This window comes from Molothrus ater, unplaced genomic scaffold (assembly GCF_012460135.2).
Source record: "Molothrus ater isolate BHLD 08-10-18 breed brown headed cowbird unplaced genomic scaffold, BPBGC_Mater_1.1 matUn_MA223, whole genome shotgun sequence".
Classification (NCBI taxonomy): domain Eukaryota; kingdom Metazoa; phylum Chordata; class Aves; order Passeriformes; family Icteridae; genus Molothrus; species Molothrus ater.
The window spans coordinates 57,593-78,178 of record NW_023416745.1 but is presented as its reverse complement, the minus strand read 5'-3'; the positions used below and the strand labels follow the sequence as shown (position 1 = coordinate 78,178).

At 57.8% G+C, this 20,586-nt stretch overlaps 1 protein-coding gene across 1 annotated transcript; it reads right to left on the bottom strand.

The window, feature by feature from the left end:
- Positions 1 to 1,502: 1,502 nt before the first annotated feature.
- On the bottom strand, positions 1,503 to 19,656 carry LOC118701309 (neuroblast differentiation-associated protein AHNAK-like). Its single transcript, XM_054518444.1, is given in 5 exon segments — positions 1,503 to 7,422; positions 7,425 to 11,180; positions 11,183 to 17,648; positions 18,495 to 18,694; positions 19,506 to 19,656. Coding segments are annotated over 5 exon segments (16,140 nt in total). The 3' UTR covers positions 1,503 to 1,855.
- Positions 19,657 to 20,586: the final 930 nt, after the last annotated feature.

Here is a 20,586-nt window from a genome sequence, read left to right as displayed (position 1 = left end):
CAAATTTGGGAGGGGGTGGAGCCATGGTGGGGGGAGGAACCTGAAATTCGAGATGAGAGAGGGGACACGATCCCAAATTTTGGGGTTGGGGGGGGTTGGGACCCCCAAATCCAACGGGAGGATCCGATTGGAGCGAAAAATCCCCAAATTGGAGCCCAAAATGAGCCAAAGTGCACCAAAGTCGCGGTTAATAAACAAATTTTATTTGCGTTTTCCACCCCGGATTTTCTCCCGTTAATCGGCGTTAAAGTGCTGCAAAGGGAAAAGGTTTCTTCCATTTTCTGAGGGTTATTTTTTTTTTTTAAATTTTTTATTTTTAATTTAATTTATTTAAAATTCCCCCCCCCAAAAAAAAATTCCTCACAAACAAAACTTTACCCTGGACGATCTTTTTAAACTTTGGGGATAAACGAGACGGAAATTTATCAAATTATAGTACAAAGGATGTAACAAATACAACAAAAACAGCGATAAAACAGCTTAAAAAAAGGAAAATAAAATGAAAATAAAGTAAAAATAAGCCCTCGGGAGCAGCTCTGGGCTGGCTTCGCCCTGCTGGAGTCATTCGAGCTCCGGGTCTTGTGCCACGGATGGAATTTCCCAGCTCAGGGGACACTGATCCATCCCAGAGGTCACAGTTGGTTTATTTGGTTTGTTTCTAGTAATAAATCCATGGTTTAGGTTTATTTTTAATAATAAACCCACGTTCTTCTGTTTATTTTTAATAACAAAACCATGGTTTTGCTTTATACTAGTAATAAATCCATGGTTTTGGTTTATTTTATGTGTTAAATCCATATTTTTTGGTTTATTTTATGTAATAAATACATTTTCTTTGGATTATTTTATTAATAAATCCTTTTTTGCTGTTTATTTTATTAATAAATCCATATTTTGGTTTATTTTATTAATAAATATATGGTTTTGGTTTATCTAATTATAAATCCATATGTTTGTTTATTTTAGTAATAAATCCACTTTTTTGTTTATTCTGCTCAATAAATCCACATTCTTTGGTTTATTTTCTTAACAGACCCAATTTTTCCTCTGTCAATTCTTTTATTTAACTGATTTTTATGTTAATTTTTCCAATTTTTTTTTAATGGATCCACATTTTTACTTTGTTTTTTTTTTTTAGTAATTCCATTTTATTTGGTTTCTTTTTTTAGGTAAATCCATATTTTTGCTTTGTTTTTTAATATGGTTTTGGATTGGGGTTTTTTTTAATAAAAAATCCACGGTTTTGGTTTCATTTCTTTCACAAACCAAAACAAACCCCAAATTTTGAATAAATCCATCGACCCAGCAGAACCTCCAGCCCTGCAAAAAAAAAAAAAAAAAAAAAAAAAAAAAGAAAAAAGAAAAGAAAAAAAAAAGGTTAAAATGGAGGGGAAAAAAATTAATTTCCACATTTTCACGAACCAAACACTGAAAATATTTTGGGGAGGAGGAGGAAAATAACGGGGGACACAAAAATAAACCCCAATAAAAATATCAAAAAAAAAAAAAAAAAAAAAGATAAATTGGGAGAGAAGAAGTGAGAAGCTCTTGACGGGGGGGAGGGGGGGGGAGGGACCCCAAAATCCGGGGGGAGGGGGGGACCCCCAGCCCCTCCCCCCCACTCTGTACACGTGGGGGTCCCTCGGGGCAGGGCTATGTACAACCCCCCCCGGGGTCACTGCTGACCACTCCAGGGGTCACTCATGACCACCCAGGGGTCACTCATGACCACCCAAGGGTCACTCATGGCCTCCAGGTGGTCACTCCTGCAGTGGTCATTCATGGCCTCCCGGTGGTCACTCCTGCAGTGGTCACTCATGACCTCCCGGTGGTCACTCGCTGACCACCCCAGTGGTCACTCCTTGCGTTTGGCCACCGCCAGCTCCAGCTCGGGCAGCCGGACCCCGGCGCGGGCGCCGCCCTCGGACGAGGACGACGACGACGAGAGCCGGGCGGCCTGGGGCGACCTCGCGCCGTCCTCGTGGCCGGGGGTCACCTCGTAGCTGCCCTTGCCCTTGGAGCCGATGCCCCCGAAGGTCCCGAATTTGCCCCGGGGCTGCCGGGCGCCCTCGGGCTCGGCCTCGCTGAAGGACGACGAGCGCGGCCGCGACTTCTTCCCGCGGAACAGCGAGAACTTGGCCTTGCCCGCGGGCGCCTCGGCCTCCAGCTCGCATTCCAGGCTGGCCTTGGAGCCGGACGCCGAGCCGGACGCGGCCTCGGGGGACCCCAGGGCGGCGCCGCCGCCGCCGCCGGCCCGGCCTTTCTGCTTGGAGAAGTTGAATTTGGGCATCTTGAGCTTGGATCTCTTCAGCCGCGCCTCGGCCTCGTCCGGCTCCGCCTCGGGGAACTCGACGTCCACGCCGACCTCGCGGCCCTTGGGCTCGGGCTCCGAGAAGACGAATTTGGGCATGCGGAGCTTGGGGAAGGACACCTTGACCTGGCCGCCCTCGGCGCCCAGCTTGGGGCAGGAGGCGTGGAAGGTTCCGGAAGCGGCACTGACTGATGGCGGTGTGGCCTCAACCCCACCTTTGACCTTCGGCCCCTTCACATTGAGGTTCAGCCCCGAGCCGGACACTTCCATGGCCGGAGCCTCCAGGTGGACGCCGACCCCTCCGTGAGGGGCGTCCACGCTGACCTTTGACCCTTTGATATCACCGGCCACGTCCACGTTTGGTCCTTTCAGCCTCAGCTCAGCGTCCGGCGAGGAGAATTTCGGCCCTTTCAGCTCCACCTCGGGGCTTTCCAGCCCCCCCTTGACCTGGGGCCCCTCCAGAGTGAGCCCCGCGTCCCCTCCGGGGCTGGAGATGCTGAACTGGGGCAGCTTCAGCGACGGGAGCTTGATGGTGCCCCCCAAAATCTCAAAACTGGCGTCGTCCGCCGACACCTGGGGGGATTTGACGCCAACCTCTCCTTTCAACTTTGGTCCTTTCGTGTTGACATCCACATCCAGGCCAGAGACGTCCAGCGAGGGCCCCTGGAGGTCCAGGCTGGCCCCCGGGGACTGGACGGAGCAGGGGCTGCCGCCCTGGACCTCCAGGGTCGGGGTCTTCACCGTGGGCAGCTTCACCTTCCCCCCGAGGCCGCCGAGGTCCAGGCCCACCCCAGGCCCTTCCACGGAGCCCGAAATGTCCAAATCTCCCTTTAATTTTGGTCCTTTCAGGTTCCCCTCCAGCTCAGCTCCGGAGATCTGGGGCCCTTTGAGCTTCACGTCCACCTCCGAGCTCACGTCCGGCATTTCCAGCCCCAAACCCGTTTTGCCCCCCTTGGGCCATCCCAGGTTGACCTCGGGACCTTCCAGTTGTGCCCCGCCCACGCCGAATTCACCTTTCACTTTTGGTCCTTTCCCCTCGACGCCGATCCCGGGGGGTCCCTTCAGCTCCCCCCCCACCTTCGCGCCCCCCGCGCCCACCTGGACCCCGGGCAGTTTCAGTTTTGGGCTCTTCAGGTTCACCTCGGGGCCTTCCACGTCCACGTTGAGGTCGCCCTTGACCTCCAGGTCGCCCTCGACTTTCGGGGCCCCCGCCGAGGCCTCCCCGCGGAATTTGTGCGATTTCAGGTCAAATTCGACGTCCGGGAAGGAGATCTTCCCAAACATGGGTTTCTTGCCCTTGGGGGATTTCACGTTTCCGCCCACGGCAACGTCGGGGCCGGTGGCGCTGAGCTCCGCGTCCAGCTCGGCCCCGGCCGCGCTGACCTCGAACGCCCCCTTCTTGCCCTTCACTTTGGGGCCGCTCATGTGGATTTTGGGCATCTTGAACTTGCTCTTCTTGCCCTTCGCGGACAGGTGGGCCTCGGGTGACTCCACGTTCAGCTCGGCCTCAGGTAAATCCACCTCGGCCTTGGGGCTCTTCATCCCAAACCCGAATTTGGACTTTTTGAACTTGGGAGCTTTGATGTTGGCTTCTGGAACCTCGACGTTCACGTCAGGACATTCAATGTCAACTTCAGGGCCTTTGACCCCAAATTCTGGGCCTTTGAGGTCGACCTCGGGGCCTTTCAGGTGACCTTCCACCTTTGGGGTGGAAATGTCAAAGCCGCCCTTGGTTTTGTGGCCTTTCAGGTTCAAGTCTATCTCGGGCATGGAGATTTTGGGGACGTTCACGTGCATTTCAGGCATTTTCAGTTTGGGGCCTTTCACTTTGCCCTCCGGACCTTCAACGTTGACCTCTGGCAGGCTGAGATCAACCTTGGGCCCAGACAGATCCACCTCGGCCTTTGGCAAGTTCACGTCCACCTCGGGACCTTCGCCCTTCAAGCCAAATTTGGGCATTTTCATTTTGGGCAGCTTCACCTTCCCCTCCAGACCATCGACGTCGACCGCTGGGCCCTCGAGCTCCACTTTGGGGCCTTTGATGTCGATCTCGGGGCCCTTCAGGCCCCCCTCGAGCCTGGGGCCGTGCAGGTCAGCGTCGCCTTTGACCTTCAGCCCCTTCAGGCTGAGGTCGATGTCGGGCATGGAGATCTGGGGGGTCTTGATGTGCATCTCGGGCATCTTCACCTTGGGCCCTTCCAGGGTCACATCCGGTGCCTGAATGTCCACTCTGGGGCCCTTGAGGTCGACATCCGGGCACTGCAGGTTCCCCTCCAGCTTGGGGGCAGAGACGTCGATGTCACCCTTGATTTTGGGGCCCTTCAGGCTGAAATCGACGTCAGGCATGGAGATCTTGGGGGCCTTGATGTGCATCTCGGGCATCTTGAACTTGGGGCCCTTCACCTTCCCCTCTGGCCCCTCAATGTCCACACTCGGCATCTCAACGTCCACCTTGGGGCCGGACACATCCAGGTCTCCTTTTGGGAGGTTCACGTCCACCTCGGGGCCTTCTCCCTTCATCCCAAATTTGGGCATTTTGAACTTGGGCATCTTGAATTTCCCCTCAGGCCCGTGAATGTCCACATCAGGTGCCTCAATGTCCACTTTGGGGCCCTTGATGTCCAGTTCAGGCCCCTTCAGGTCGCCCTCCAGCTTTGGAAGGGACACGTCCACATCACCCTTGATTTTGGGGCCCTTGAGGTTGAAATCAACGTCGGGCATGGAGATCTTGGGGGCCTTGATGTGCATCTCGGGCATCTTGAACTTGGGGCCTTTGATCTTCCCCTCAGGCCCTTCCAAATCAACATCGGGGAGATCAACATCGACTTTGGGGCCCTTGATGTCGATGTCTGGGGCTTTCAGGTCACCCTCGAGTTTGGGAACAGAAACATCGACGTCCCCCTTCACTTTGGGGCCCTTCAGGTTGAAATCGACATCAGGCATGGAGATCTTGGGGGCCTTGATGTGCATCTCGGGCATGGAAAATTTGGGACCTTTGACTTTCCCGTCCACGCTCAGCTCAGGAGCCTCCAGGTCCACGCTGGGGCCTGAAATGGCCACGTCACCCTTGGGGAGGGTCAGGTCAGCGTCCACCCCGTCCCCTTTGAACCCAGGCATGGAGAATTTGGGCATCTTGAACTTGGGCAGTTTGAATTTGCCCTCGGGGCTCTCGATGGCCACCTCGGGGCCAGTGACGTTGACCTCGGGCCCTTTCAGCTCTGCCTCCACGCTGGGCAGGGACACGTCCACGTCACCCTTGACCTTGGGGCCCTTCAGGTTGAGGTCAATGTCAGGCATGGAGATCTTGGGGGCCTTGATGTGCATCTCGGGCATCTTGAACTTGGGGCCCTTCACCTTCCCCTCGGGGAGGTCAATGTCCACCTCTGGCCCTTCAATGTCCACCTTGGGGCCGGACACATCCAGGTTTCCTGTCGGGAGGTTCACGTCCACCTCGGGGCCTTCCACTTTGGGCCCAGAAAAGCCGAATTTGGGCATCTTGAATTTGGGCATTTTGATTTTCCCTTCTGGGCCGTGAATGTCCACATCTGGCACATCAACGTCCACTTTGGGGCCCTTGATGTCAATTTCGGGGCCTTTTAGGTCCCCTTCCAGCTTGGGGACAGAGACATCGATGTCACCCTTCAGTTTGGGGCCCTTCAGGTTGAAATCAACATCGGGCATGGAGATTTTGGGGGCCTTGATGTGCATCTCGGGCATCTTGAACTTGGGGCCTTTGATCTTCCCCTCGGGCCCTTCCAGCTCCACGTCGGGGAGATCAACATCGACTTTGGGGGCCTTGATGTCGATGTCTGGGGCTTTCAGGTCTCCTTCAACTTTGGGAAGGGAAACATCGACATCGCCCTTCAGTTTGGGGCCCTTCAGGTTCAGGTCGATGTCGGGAATGGAGATTTTGGGGGCCTTGATGTGCATCTCGGGCATCTTGAACTTGGGGCCCTTCACCTTCCCCTCGGGGCCCTCAATGTCCACACTCGGCATCTCAACGTCCACCTTGGGGCCGGACACATCCAGGTCTCCTTTTGGGAGGTTCACGTCCACCTCGGGGCCTTCCCCCTTCATCCCAAATTTGGGCATTTTGAATTTGGGCATCTTGAATTTCCCCTCAGGGCCGTGAATGTCCACATCAGGGGCTTCAATGTCCACTTTGGGGCCCTTGATGTCCATTTCAGGCCCCTTCAGGTCCCCTTCCAGCTTTGGAAGGGACACGTCCACATCACCTTTGACTTTGGGGCCCTTCAGGTTGAAATCAACATCGGGCATGGAGATCTTGGGGGCCTTGATGTGCATCTCGGGCATCTTGAACTTGGGGCCTTTGATCTTCCCCTCAGGCCCTTCCAGCTCCACGTCGGGGAGATCAACATCGACTTTGGGGCCTTTGATGTCGATGTCTGGGGCTTTCAGGTCACCCTCAAGCTTTGGAGCAGAAACGTCGACGTCTCCCTTCAATTTGGGGCCCTTCAGGTTGAGATCAAAGTCAGGCATGGAGATCTTGGGGGCCTTGATGTGCATCTCGGGCATCTTGAACTTGGGGCCTTTGATTTTCCCTTCAGGGCTCTCAATTTGAACATCTGGGGCAGAAACATCGAATTCAGGGCCTTTCACATCCACCTTTGGCCCTTTGAGGTCTCCTTCCACGCTTGGCAGTGACATGTCCACATCTCCCTTCACTTTGGGGCCCTTCAGGTTGAGATCGAAGTCGGGCATGGAGATCTTGGGGGCCTTGATGTGCATCTCAGGCATCTTGAACTTGGGGCCTTTGATCTTCCCCTCGGGACCTTCCAGCTCCACATCGGGGAGATCAACATCGACTTTGGGGCCTTTGATGTCAATTTCGGGGCCCTTCAGGTCACCCTCCAGCTTGGGGACCGAGACATCGACGTCCCCCTTCAATTTGGGGCCCTTCAGATTGAGGTCGATGTCGGGCATGGAGATCTTGGGGGTCTTAAAATGCATCTCGGGCATCTTGAACTTGGGACCCTTCACCTTCCCCTCGGGCCCCTCAATGTCCACACTCGGCATCTCAACGTCCACCTTGGGGCCGGACACATCCAGGTCTCCTTTTGGGAGGTTCACGTCCACCTCGGGGCCTTCCCCTTCATCCCAAATTTGGGCATTTTGAACTTGGGCATCTTGAATTTCCCCTCAGGCCCGTGAATGTCCACGTCAGGAGCCTCAATGTCCACTTTGGGGCCCTTGATGTCCAGTTCAGGCCCCTTCAGGTCACCCTCCAGCTTTGGAGCAGAAACATCAATGTCACCCTTGATTTTGGGGCCTTTCAGATTGAAATCAACGTCGGGCATGGAGATCTTGGGGGCCTTGATGTGCATCTCGGGCATCTTGAACTTGGGGCCTTTGATCTTCCCCTCTGGCCCCTCCATGTCCACCTCTGGCCCTTCAATGTCCACCTTGGGGCCTTTGATGTCAACGTCCGGCAAGTTCAGGTCCCCTTCAATTTTTGGTGCGGACAGATCGACGTCCAGCCCCCCTTTGACCTTGGGACCTTTCAGGTTGAGGTCCAGGTCCGGCATGGACAGGTTGGGAGCTTTGATGTTCATCTCGGGCATTTTGAATTTGGGGCCTTTGATTTTCCCTTTCGGACCCTCGACATCGACGTCGGGAACTTCCACGTCCACCTTGGGTCCCTTCAGGTCCACCTGGGGCAGGGACACGTCCACGTCCCCCTTGACTTTGGGGCCCTTCAGGTTGAGGTCGATGTCGGGCATGGAGATCTTGGGGGCCTTGATGTGCATCTCGGGCATCTTGAACTTGGGGCCTTTGATCTTCCCCTCGGGCCCCTCAATGTCCACCTCCGGACCTTCAATGTCCACTTTGGGGCCGGACACGTCCAGTTCTCCTGTGGGCAGGTTCACGTCCACCTCTGGCCCCTCCCCTTTAAACCCAGGAACACCAAATTTGGGCATTTTGAACTTGGGCATTTTGATTTTCCCCTCCGGGCCGTGAACGTCCACGTCGGGGGCCTCGACGTTGACCTTGGGGCCCTTGATGTCCACCTCAGGACCCTTCAGCTCCCCTTCCAGTTTGGGGGTGGACAGGTCAAACTCCCCCTTCATCTTGTGCCCCTTCAGGTTCAGCTCCACGTCCGGCATCGACACTTTGGGTGAAGAAATGTTCAGAAAAGGCATTTTGAATTTGGAGCCCTTGGATTTCCCCTGCACGTCCAAATCCGGAGCCTGGACCTCGACTTTCGGGCCGGACAGTTCCACCTCAGGCTTCTTAACCTTCACATCCACCTCGGGGCTTTGAACTTTTGGGCCAGAAAAGCCAAACTTGGGGAGTTTAAACCTGGATTTTTTAGCTTTTCCTTCCAGGTCCACCTTCGGCCCCTCCAGCTCAAGCTCCGGCCCCTTGATGTCCACTTTGGGGGCCTTCAGCTCGCCCTCCACGCTGGGCAGAGAAGCGTCGAGGTCGCCTTTCAGTTTGGGGCCCTTCAGGTTGAGGTCGATGTCGGGCATGGAGATCTTGGGGACGTTGAACTGCAGCTCCGGCTTCTTCAGCTTGGGGCCCTTCAGTTTCCCTTCGGGGCCTTCCACGTCCAGCTCGGGGACAGAAACGTCGACTTTTGGACCCGAAATGCTGACCTCGGCCTCAGGGAGGTTCACGTCCACCTCGGGGCCTTCCACTTTGGGCCCAGAAAAGCCGAATTTGGGCATCTTGAATTTGGGCATTTTGATTTTCCCTTCTGGGCCGTGAATGTCCACGTCGGGTGCCTCGATGTCCAGTTTGGGGCCTTTGATGTCCAGTTCAGGCCCCTTCAGGTCACCCTCCAGCTTTGGAGCAGAAACATCGATGTCACCCTTCAGTTTGGGGCCCTTCAGGCTGAAATCAACGTCGGGCATGGAGATCTTGGGGGCCTTGATGTGCATCTCGGGCATCTTGAACTTGGGGCCTTTGATCTTCCCCTCTGGCCCTTCCAGATCAACGTCGGGGAGATCAACATCGACTTTGGGGCCCTTGATGTCGATGTCTGGGGCTTTCAGGTCACCCTCCAGCTTTGGAGCAGAAACGTCGACGTCTCCCTTCAATTTGGGGCCCTTCAGGTTGAAGTCAACGTCGGGCATGGAGATCTTGGGAGCTTTGATGTGCATCTCAGGCATCTTGAACTTGGGGCCCTTCACCTTCCCCTCTGGGAGGTCAATGTCCACCTCTGGCCCTTCAATGTCCACCTTGGGGCCGGACACATCCAGGTTTCCTGTCGGGAGGTTCACGTCCACCTCGGGGCCTTCTGCCTTGACCCCGGGCATCCCAAATTTGGGCATCTTGAACTTGGGGAATTTTATTTTTCCTTCTGGGCCGTGAATGTCCACGTCAGGTGCCTCGATGTCCACTTTGGGGCCTTTGATGTCAATTTCGGGGCCTTTTAGGTCCCCTTCCAGCTTGGGGACAGAGACATCGATGTCACCTTTGACTTTGGGGCCCTTCAGGCTGAAATCGACGTCGGGCATGGAGAACTTGGGGGCCTTGATGTGCATCTCGGGCATCTTGAACTTGGGGCCTTTGATCTTCCCCTCAGGGCCTTCCAACTCAACATCGGGGAGATCAACATCGACTTTGGGGCCCTTCAGGTCAATCTCTGGGGCTTTCAGGTCACCCTCGAGCTTTGGAACAGAGACATCGACGTCCCCCTTCAGTTTGGGGCCTTTCAGGTTGAGGTCGATGTCGGGCATGGAGATCTTGGGGGCCTTGATGTGCATCTCGGGCATCTTGAACTTGGGGCCCTTCAGTTTCCCCTCAGGACACTCCAGCTCCACGTCGGGGAGGTTGACATCGACTTTGGGGCCTTTGATGTCCAGTTCAGGCCCCTTCAGGTCCCCTTCCAGCTTGGGAGCAGAAACATCCACGTCTCCCTTCAATTTGGGGCCCTTCAAGTTGAGATCAAAGTCGGGCATGGAGATCTTGGGGGCCTTGATGTGCATCTCGGGCATCTTGAACTTGGGGCCCTTCACCTTCCCCTCGGGGAGGTCAATGTCCACCTCTGGCCCTTCAATGTCCACCTTGGGGCCGGACACATCCAGGTTTCCTGTCGGGAGGTTCACGTCCACCTCGGGGCCTTCTGCCTTCACCCCGGGCATCCCAAATTTGGGCATCTTGAACTTGGGGAATTTTATTTTTCCTTCTGGGCCGTGAATGTCCACGTCAGGCACATCAATGTCCACTTTGGGGCCCTTGATGTCGATTTCGGGGCCTTTTAGGTCCCCTTCCAGCTTGGGGACAGAGACGTCGATGTCACCCTTCAGCTTTGGGGCCTTCAGGCTGAAATCAACATCAGGCATGGAGAACTTGGGGGCCTTGATGTGCATCTCGGGCATCTTGAACTTGGGGCCTTTGATCTTCCCCTCAGGGCCTTCCAACTCAACTTCGGGGAGATCAACATCGACTTTGGGGCCCTTGATGTCGATGTCTGGGGCCTTCAGGTCACCCTCGAGCTTTGGAGCAGAAGCATCGACATCGCCCTTCAGTTTGGGGCCTTTCAGATTGAGGTCGATGTCGGGCATGGAGATCTTGGGGGTCTTAAAATGCATCTCGGGCATCTTGAACTTGGGGCCCTTCACCTTCCCCTCTGGCCCCTCAATGTCCACCTCTGGCCCTTCAATGTCCACCTTGGGGCCGGACACTTCCAGGTCTCCTTTTGGGAGGTTCACGTCCACCTCGGGGCCTTCTCCCTTCATCCCAAATTTGGGCATTTTGAATTTGGGCATCTTGAATTTCCCCTCAGGCCCGTGAATGTCCACATCAGGGGCTTCAATGTCCACTTTGGGGCCTTTGATGTCCAGTTCAGGCCCCTTCAGGTCACCCTCCAGCTTTGGAGCAGAAACATCGATGTCACCCTTGACTTTGGGCCCTTCAGGTTGAAATCAACGTCGGGCATGGAGATTTTGGGGGCCTTGATGTGCATCTCGGGCATCTTGAACTTGGGCCCTTTGATCTTCCCCTCGGGACACTCCAGCTCCACGTTGGGGAGGTCCACATTGACTTTGGGGCCTTTGATGTCGATGTCTGGGGCTTTCAGGTCACCCTCGAGCTTTGGAACAGAGACATCGACGTCCCCCTTCAATTTGGGGCCCTTCAGGTTGAGGTCGATGTCGGGCATGGAGATCTTGGGGGCCTTGATGTGCATCTCGGGCATCTTGAACTTGGGGCCCTTCAGTTTCCCCTCAGGACACTCCAGCTCCACGTCGGGGAGGTTGACATCGACTTTGGGGCCTTTGATGTCCAGTTCAGGCCCCTTCAGGTCCCCTTCCAGCTTGGGAGCAGAAACATCCACGTCTCCCTTCAATTTGGGGCCCTTCAGGTTGAGATCAAAGTCGGGCATGGAGATCTTGGGGGCCTTGATGTGCATCTCGGGCATCTTGAACTTGGGGCCTTTGATCTTCCCCTCGGGGCACTCCAGCTCCACATCTGGCACATCAACGTCCACTTTGGGACCTTTCAGCGACACCTCCGGCCCTTTCAGGTCCCCTTCAAGCTTCGGCACGGACACATCTACGTCACCCTTGACCTTGGGGCCCTTCAGGTTCAGATCGAAGTCGGGCATGGAGATCTTGGGGGCCTTGAAGTGCATCTCGGGCATCTTGAACTTGGGGCCCTTCACCTTCCCCTCGGGGAGGTCAATGTCCACATCCGGGGCTTCGATGTCCACCTTGGGACCTTTGATGTCCACGTCTGGGCCCTTCAGGTCACCTTCCAGTTTCGGAGCAGAAATGTCCAAATCCCCCTTGAGTTTGGGGCCCTTCAGGTTGAGGTCGATGTCGGGCATGGAGATTTTGGGGGTTTTGAAGTGCATTTCGGGCATCTTGAACTTGGGGCCTTTGATCTTCCCCTCAGGGCACTCCAGCTCCACGTCGGGGAGATCAACATTGACCTTGGGGCCTTTGATGTCGACATCTGGGGCCTTCAAATCTCCCTCAATTTTTGGGACGGACACATCCACGTCTCCCTTGATTTTGGGGCCCTTCAGGTTGAGATCAAAGTCGGGCATGGAGATCTTGGGGGCCTTGATGTGCATCTCGGGCATCTTGAACTTGGGCCCTTTGATCTTCCCCTCGGGGCACTCCAGCTCCACATCGGGGACATCCACGTCCACTTTGGGTCCTTTCACCTCCAGATCCGGCACTTTCACGTCACCTTCTATTTTTGGGGCAGACACGCCCACGTCTCCCTTCACTTTGGCACCTTTCAGGTTCAGGTCGACATCAGGCAGAGAAAATTTCGGCGCCTTGATGTTCATCTCGGGCATCTTCAGCTTGGGGCCCTTCCACTTCCCCTCGGGACCTTCAACGTCCACCTCAGGAACGTCCACATCCAACTTGGGACCTTTAATGTTCACATCCGGACCTTTCAGGTCGCCCTCCAATTTGGGGACGGAGACATCCACGCCCCCCTTGACTTTGGGGCCTTTGAGGTTGAGATCAATGTCGGGCATGGAGATCTTGGGGGCCTTGATGTTCATCTCGGGTATCTTGAACTTGGGGCCTTTGATTTTCCCCTCCGGCAGCTCCACGTCCACCTCTGGCCCCTCAATGTCCACCTTGGGGCCGGACACATCCAGGTTTCCTGTCGGGAGGTTCACGTCCACCTCGGGGCCTTCTGCCTTGACCCCGGGCATCCCAAATTTGGGCATTTTGAACTTGGGCATCTTGAATTTCCCCTCAGGCCCGTGAATGTCCACGTCAGGAGTCTCAATGTCCACTTTGGGGCCCTTGATGTCCAGTTCAGGCCCCTTCAGGTCACTCTCCAACTTGGGGATGGAGACATCAACACCCCCCTTGACTTTGGGGCCCTTCAGGTTCAGGTCAATGTCGGGAATGGAGATCTTGGGGGCCTTGATGTGCATCTCAGGCATCTTGAACTTGGGCCCTTTGATCTTCCCCTCGGGCCCCTCAATGTCCACACTCGGCATCTCAACGTCCACCTTGGGGCCGGACACATCCAAGTCTCCTTTTGGGAGGTTCACGTCCACCTCGGGGCCTTCTCCCTTCACCCCAAATTTGGGCATTTTGAACTTGGGCATCTTGAATTTCCCCTCAGGCCCGTGAATGTCCACATCAGGGGCTTCAATGTCCACTTTGGGGCCTTTGATGTCCAGTTCAGGCCCCTTCAGGTCACCCTCCAGCTTTGGAGCAGAGACATCAACACCCCCCTTGACTTTGGGGCCCTTCAGGTTCAGGTCGATGTCGGGCATGGAAATTTTGGGGGCCTTGATGTTCATCTCGGGCATCTTGAACTTGGGGCCTTTGATCTTCCCCTCGGGCCCCTCAATGTCCACCTCTGGCCCTTCAATGTCCACCTTGGGGCCGGACACATCCAGGTTTCCAGTTGGGAGGTTCACGTCCACCTCGGGGCCTTCTGCCTTGACCCCGGGCATCCCAAATTTGGGCATTTTGAATTTGGGCATCTTGAATTTCCCCTCTGGACCATGAATGTCCACATCAGGAGCCTCAATGTCCACTTTGGGGCCCTTGATGTCCAGTTCAGGCCCCTTCAGGTCACCCTCCAGCTTGGGAGCAGAAACATCGATGTCACCCTTCAGTTTGGGGCCCTTGAGGTTAAAATCAACGTCAGGCATGGAGATCTTGGGGGCCTTGATGTGCATCTCGGGCATCTTGAATTTCGGACCCTTCACCTTCCCCTCCGGCAGCTCCACATCCACCTCTGGCCCCTCAATGTCCACCTTGGGGCCGGACACATCCAGGTCTCCTTTTGGGAGGTTCACGTCCACCTCGGGGCCTTCTCCCTTCATCCCAAATTTGGGCATTTTGAATTTGGGCATCTTGAATTTCCCCTCAGGGCCGTGAATGTCCACATCAGGGGCTTCAATGTCCACTTTGGGGCCCTTCAGGTCAATTTCGGGGCCTTTCAGGTCACCCTCGAGCTTTGGTACAGAGACATCGACGTCCCCCTTCAGTTTTGGACCCTTGAGATTCAAATCAATGTCAGGCATGGAGATCTTGGGGGTCTTAAAATGCATCTCGGGCATCTTGAACTTGGGGCCCTTCACCTTCCCCTCGGGCCCCTCAATGTCCACCTCTGGCCCTTCAATGTCCACCTTGGGGCCGGACACATCCAGGTCTCCTTTTGGGAGGTTCACATCAACCTCGGGGCCTTCCCCCTTCATCCCAAATTTGGGCATTTTGAATTTGGGCATCTTGAATTTCCCCTCAGGCCCGTGAATGTCCACATCAGGGGCTTCAATGTCCACTTTGGGGCCCTTGATGTCCAGTTCAGGCCCCTTCAGGTCACCCTCCAGCTTTGGCAGGGACACGTCCACGTCGCCCTTGACCTTGGGGCCCTTGAGGTTGATGTCCACGTCGGGCATGGAGATCTTCTGGGTCTTGATGTGCATCTCGGGCATCTTGAACTTGGGCCCCTTGATCTTCCCCTCAGGCCCCTCCAAATCCACGCCGGGCACCTCCACGTCCACCTTGGGGCCTTTGATGTCCACTTCTGGCGCTTTCAACTCCCCTTCCACCTTGGGGAGGGACACGTCCACGTCTCCCTTCACTTTGGGTCCCTTCAGGTTCAAATCCACGTCCGGCATCGAGATTTTGGGGGATTTGATGTTGAGTTTGGGCATCCGGAATTTGGGACCTTTCCATTTCCCTTCCACTCCTCCAACGTCCACCTCTGGACCCTCAATGTCCACCTCCGGCCCCGAGACGTCCACCTCTCCTTTGGGCAGGGTCACGTCCACCTCGGGCCCCTCCATTTTGGGGCCGGACACGTTGAAATGAGGCAATTTCATCTTGGGCATTTTCAGTTTGGCCTCTGGACCCTCCAGGTGGACGTCCGGGACCTCCACGTCCACCTTCGGCCCCTTGAGGTCACCTTCGACCTTGGGCAGGGACACGTCCACCTCTCCCTTCACTTTGTGTCCCTTCAGGTTCAAATCCACGTCCGGCATCGAGATTTTGGGGGATTTGATGTTGAGTTTGGGCATCTTGAATTTGGGGCCTTTCATCTTCCCTTCTGGACACTCCAAGTCCACCTCAGGCACGTCCACATCCACCTTGGGACCTTCCACATCCACCTTGGGACCTTGCACGTCGATTTTGGCACTTTCCACGTCCACTTTGGGGCCTTTCACGTCGATTTTCGGGCCCTTCAGCCCAGAAATTCCGAGGTCCCCTTTGATTTTCGGGGCCTTCAAGCCCAGATCCACATCGGGCATGGAGATTTTGGGGGTCTGAACGTTGAGTTCGGGCATTTTGAACTTGAGGCCTTTCCCTTTCACCTCCGGCCCTTCCACGTCCACGCTGGGGGCGCTGATGTCCACTTTGGGGGCAGAAATGTCCACCCTGGGGGCATTGATGTCCACTTTGGGGGCAGAAATGTCCACCCTGGGGGCATTGATGTCCACTTTGGGGGCCGAAATGTCCATCTTGGGGGCGTTGATGTCCACCTTGGGGGCAGAAATGTCCACTTTGGGGGCAGAAATGTCCACCTTGGGGGCAGAAATGTCCACCTTGGGGGCGTTGATGTCCACCTCCCCCTTGGGGAGCGTCACCTCGAGCTCGGGGCTCTCTCCCTTCACCCCAAATTTGGGCATTTTCATCTTGGGGAACCTCAGTTTGCCCTCGGGGCCTTGGACGTCCAAATTTGGCGCTTCAACCTCGACTTTGGGCCCTTTGATCTCCAGCTCGGGGCCCTTCAAGCCCGGCACGGACACGTCCAGGTCGCCGCTGGCCTTGGCGCCGTTCAGGGTCACCCCAACGTCCGGCACGGAGATTTTGGGGGCCTGGATGTCCAAACTCGGCGCCTCAACGTCCACCTTGGGGCCGGACACCGCCACGCCGCCCTTTGGGAGGTTCACGTCCAGCTCTGGACCTTCTGCTTTCACCCCGGGCATCCCAAATTTGGGCATTTTGAATTTGGGCATCTTGAATTTCCCCTCGGGGCCGTGCACGTCCACTTCGGGCGCCTCAACGTCCACCTTGGGGCCTTTGACGTCCACGCTCGGGGCGCTGACGTCCACCTTGGGGCAGGAGACGTCCACCCCCCCTTTGGGAAGGGTCACCTCGGCGCTGGGGCTCTCTCCCTTCACCCCAAATTTGGGCATTTTCAGCTTGGGGAACCTCAGTTTCCCCTCGGGCCCCTGGATCTCCATTTCTGGGCTCCCCACCTCCACTCTGGGGCCTTTGATGTCCAGCCCGGGGCTCTTCAGTTCCCCTTCCAGTTTTGGGGCACAAACATCCAGAGTTCCCCTCGCTCCGGGCCCTTTGAGGCTCAGGTCGGCGTCGGGCACGGACACCTGGGGGGTCTTGATGCTCATCTCGGGCACCCCCACCCCAATTTGGGGCCCCTTCAGGTCCAGCTGTGTCCCCCTCACTTCGCCCCCCAGGGTGGGCACGGACGCGTCCACTCCTCCCTTCAGCCCCTTCACGTCCACCTCCACGCCCTTCAGGCCGCCCCCCGGCCCGGCCACGTCCACCTGGGGACCCTTCAGCTCCACCTGGAGCCCCTTGGGGCCGAGGCCTTTGGGGTCCCCTTCCCCTCTGGGGCCCCTCAGGTTCAGGTTCACGTCCGACAGCGAAATTTGGGGCGTTTCCACCTTCTTGAAGGTGGGGCCTTTCCATTCTCCTTCCAGGGCCACCTCGGGGACGGCCACGCCCTCGGGGACGGCCACGCCCTTGGGGACATCCACGGCGGCGCCGCCGTCGCCCTGGGCGGTGAATTTGGGGAAGGTCAAGTGCGGGATTTTGATTTTCCCCTTGGCGCCATCCGTGGCTGGAACCTCTACGTCCAGTGGAGGGCAGGGGACCTTGGTGGCACCTTTGACCGCCACGTCCACCTGCGGCACCGGGGCGGTGACGTCCACCTGCGGGGCCGGAGCTTCACCGCCAGCCTGGAACCCGAATTTGGGGATTTTTAACGTCGGGATCTTGACTTTCCCCACGTCCGCTGGGGAGGAGCCGCTGAGCTCCCCGTGGGGACACGGAGCCCCTCCGGCCACGGGCAGGGACCCGTCCAGCTCCCCAAACTGTCCGTTGGCCTCCACCCGCGGCGACGCCGGCGAGGCCCCGGCGCCCTTCCAGCCCGGCAGGGATTTTCCAGTTTCTCCAGCGGGAATTTGGCTCAGGTGAAGCCCCTCAGGTGTCCCGGGCGGGTGGCCCGGCCCCGCTCGGACGTCGGCGAGGGCGAGGTCGCCGTCGCGGCCGGAGACGTCCACGGTGTAGGCGGTGACCCTGCGGGTGACCGTGATGGTTCTGCTCTGCGTCCCCTCGGCCTCGGGGCCCTCCTCGGACCTGAGCCGCGGTTTGATCTTGGTGGTGTAGATGCGCCGGTACTCCTCATCGTCGCCGCTCTGTGGGGCATGGAGATGGTGAGAGATGGATACTGCTGCCTGCCCGCGCCCATCATCATCCTCATCATCATCATCCTCATCCTCATCCTCATCCTCATCCTCATCCTCATCCTCATCCCCATCTCTGTCCTTGTCCTAATCTTCATCCCCATCCTCATCCTCATCGTCGCCGCTCTGCGGGGCACGGAGGTGGTGAGAGATGGATACTGCTGCCTGCTCGCGCCCATCATCATCCTCATCATCCTCATCCTCATCATCCTCATCCTCATCATCATCCTCATCCCCATCTCTGTCCTTGTCCTAATCCTCATCCCCATCCTCATCCTCATCGTCGCCGCCCTGCGGGGCACGGAGGTGGTGAGAGAGGGACACGGCTGCCTCCATGTGCCATCATCATCCTCATCATCATCATCACCCTCATCCTCTTCATGCCCATCCCCATCCTCTTCCTCTTTCCTCATCCCCATCCTCATCCTCTTTCCCATTCTCATCCTCATCTCATCCTCATCTTCATCATCTTCATCCTCATCCTCTTCCCCATCCTTGTACTCATCCTCTTCCTCATCATGTCCTTATCCTCCCCCATCCTCATCATCTTCATCTCCATCCTTACCTTCATCCTCCCCACCATCCTCATCCTCATTCCCCCCCATCCTCATCTCATGCTCATCTTCATCATTTTCATCCTCATCTTCATCCTCCTCCTCCCCACCATTCTCATCCTCATTCGCCCCCGTCCTCGTCTCATCCTCATCATCATCTTCATTGTTATCTTCATCCTCATCCTCATCATCCTCACCCTCATCCCCATTCTCCTCCTTCCTCGCCCTCCTCCTCCTCACTCACCAGCACGACCTCGGGGCTGCCGGGCACCAAGTCCAGCTGGCCGCAGCCGTGGCCGCAGCCGTGTCCGGCCGTGGGCGAGCGGTCCCCGCGCCGCTGCAGCCGCAGCCCCAGCGTGTGCTGGCCCAGGCTCTGCAGCAGCTGCGCCGCCTCCCCCGACTGCAGCTTGTCAAAGTAAACGGTGGCGCCGACGATCTGATCCCCTGGGGACACCGAGGGGACGGGGGACGGGGGTCAGGGGCTGGGGACACCCCAGTGACCCTGGGGACAGGGGACAGTGGCTGGGGACACCTCCATGGACACCCCAGGGACCCACAGGGACAGGGGCTGGGGACACCCCAGTGACCCTGGGGACAGGGGTCAGGGGCTGGGGACACCTCCATGGACACCCCAGGGACCCTGGGGACAGGGGCTGGGGACACCCCAGGGACCCTGGGGACAGGGGCTGGGGACACCTCCATGGACACCCCAGGGACCCACGGGGACAGGGGACAGCCAGGTCAGGGGCTGGGGAGGGGGGACATGGGGAGGGACCCCCTGTGCCCACCCGAGCGACCCCGGGGTCATCGCCCACGGGCACGGAGGCAGAAGCTCCTGAGCGCCACCAAAATGGACCAAACAACCCCAAAAATCCCATTTTGAACCCCAAAACTCTGAGGGAAGGGGGCCCTGTCCCCACCCGGGTGCCCGCGGGGTCGCCAGAGGAGGCAGAAGCTCCTGAGACGCCACCAGGATGCCCCAAACCCCCAAAACTCCAATTTTAACCCCCAAACCCTCAGGATTTGAACCCGAAACGCTTGAACCAGGGGTCAGCACCCACAGGGACTGAGACAGAAGCTCCTGAGGTGCCCCCAGGCCAGCCCAGGTGTGCCCAGAGCCCCCAGGTGTGCCGGGAGCCCCCAGGTGCTGTGCCCAGAGCCCCCAGGTGTGCCCGAGCCCCCAGGTGTTCCGGGAGCCCCCAGGTGTGCCCAGAGCCCCCAGGTGTGCCCGAGCCCCCAGGTGTGCCCCGCCCACCTTCCTGCACCACGCCCATGCGCGCGGCGGGCGAGTTCTGCTGCACGCGGCGCACGAAGACGCCGTCGTCGGTCTGGGCGATGGTGATGCCGTGGGAGCCGCTGCCCGTCCAGCTGGGCAGGAGCAGCTCCCGCGTCTCCTCGGGCTCCATCTGCGCCGGGACAGCGGCAGGGGTCAGGGGTCAGGGGGCAGGGGGCAGCAGGGATGGACACAGGGATGGACACGGGGCTGGGCATGGCTGGGGTCAGTGGGGCCGGACACCGGGTCAGGGACTGGACACCGGGTGTGGGCTGGACAAGGGGTCAGGGGTCAGGGTGGGTCTGGACACCGGGGGTGAGGTCAGGGCAGTGGCTGTGGGGTCTGCAGGAGGGGATGGACACAGGTCTGGGGTCAGAGGAGGGGATGGACACAGGTCTGGGGCTGTGGATGGACACAGGTCTGGGGTCAGAGGAGGGGCTGGACACAGGTCTGGGGCTGGACACTGGGGCTGGACACGGGTCTGGGGCTGTGGATGGACACTGGGGCTGGGGCTGGACACTGGGCTGGGGTCAGGGTGGGTCTGGGGGTGGGGTCAGGGTGGGGCTGGGGTCAGGGTGGGGCTGGGGGTGGGGTCAGGGTGGGTCTGGGGTCAGGGTGGGTCTGGGGTCCCAGGAGGGCCCGGGTGGCCCCGCTGACCTTGGTGGGCCCCGGTGCCGGTCCCGGATCCGCCCCTGGAATCCTCGGGCCTCGCTCGGGAACCTCGCGGCGGCTCCGGTGACGCCTCCCGGCCTGGGGGGACAGCGGGGACACGGTGGGGACATGGGGGGGACACGGGGGGGACACGGGGGGGACACGCCCAGGACACGCCCAGGACACCCCCGGGACACTTTGGGGACACTTTGGGGCCCCCCCCCGATGTCCCCAGGGCCAGCGCGGAGCCCGCGGATTTTTGGGATTCGCGGGAATTCCGGTCGGGAAGGGCGGGGCAGCGGGGGGGGGGGGGGGGGGTGTCACCTGTCCCCTGCCACCCCTCCCTTGTCACCTGTCAACTGACCCCTCCCCCCGAAATTCTGAGGGAATTTCTCCGTTTTTAGACAATTCC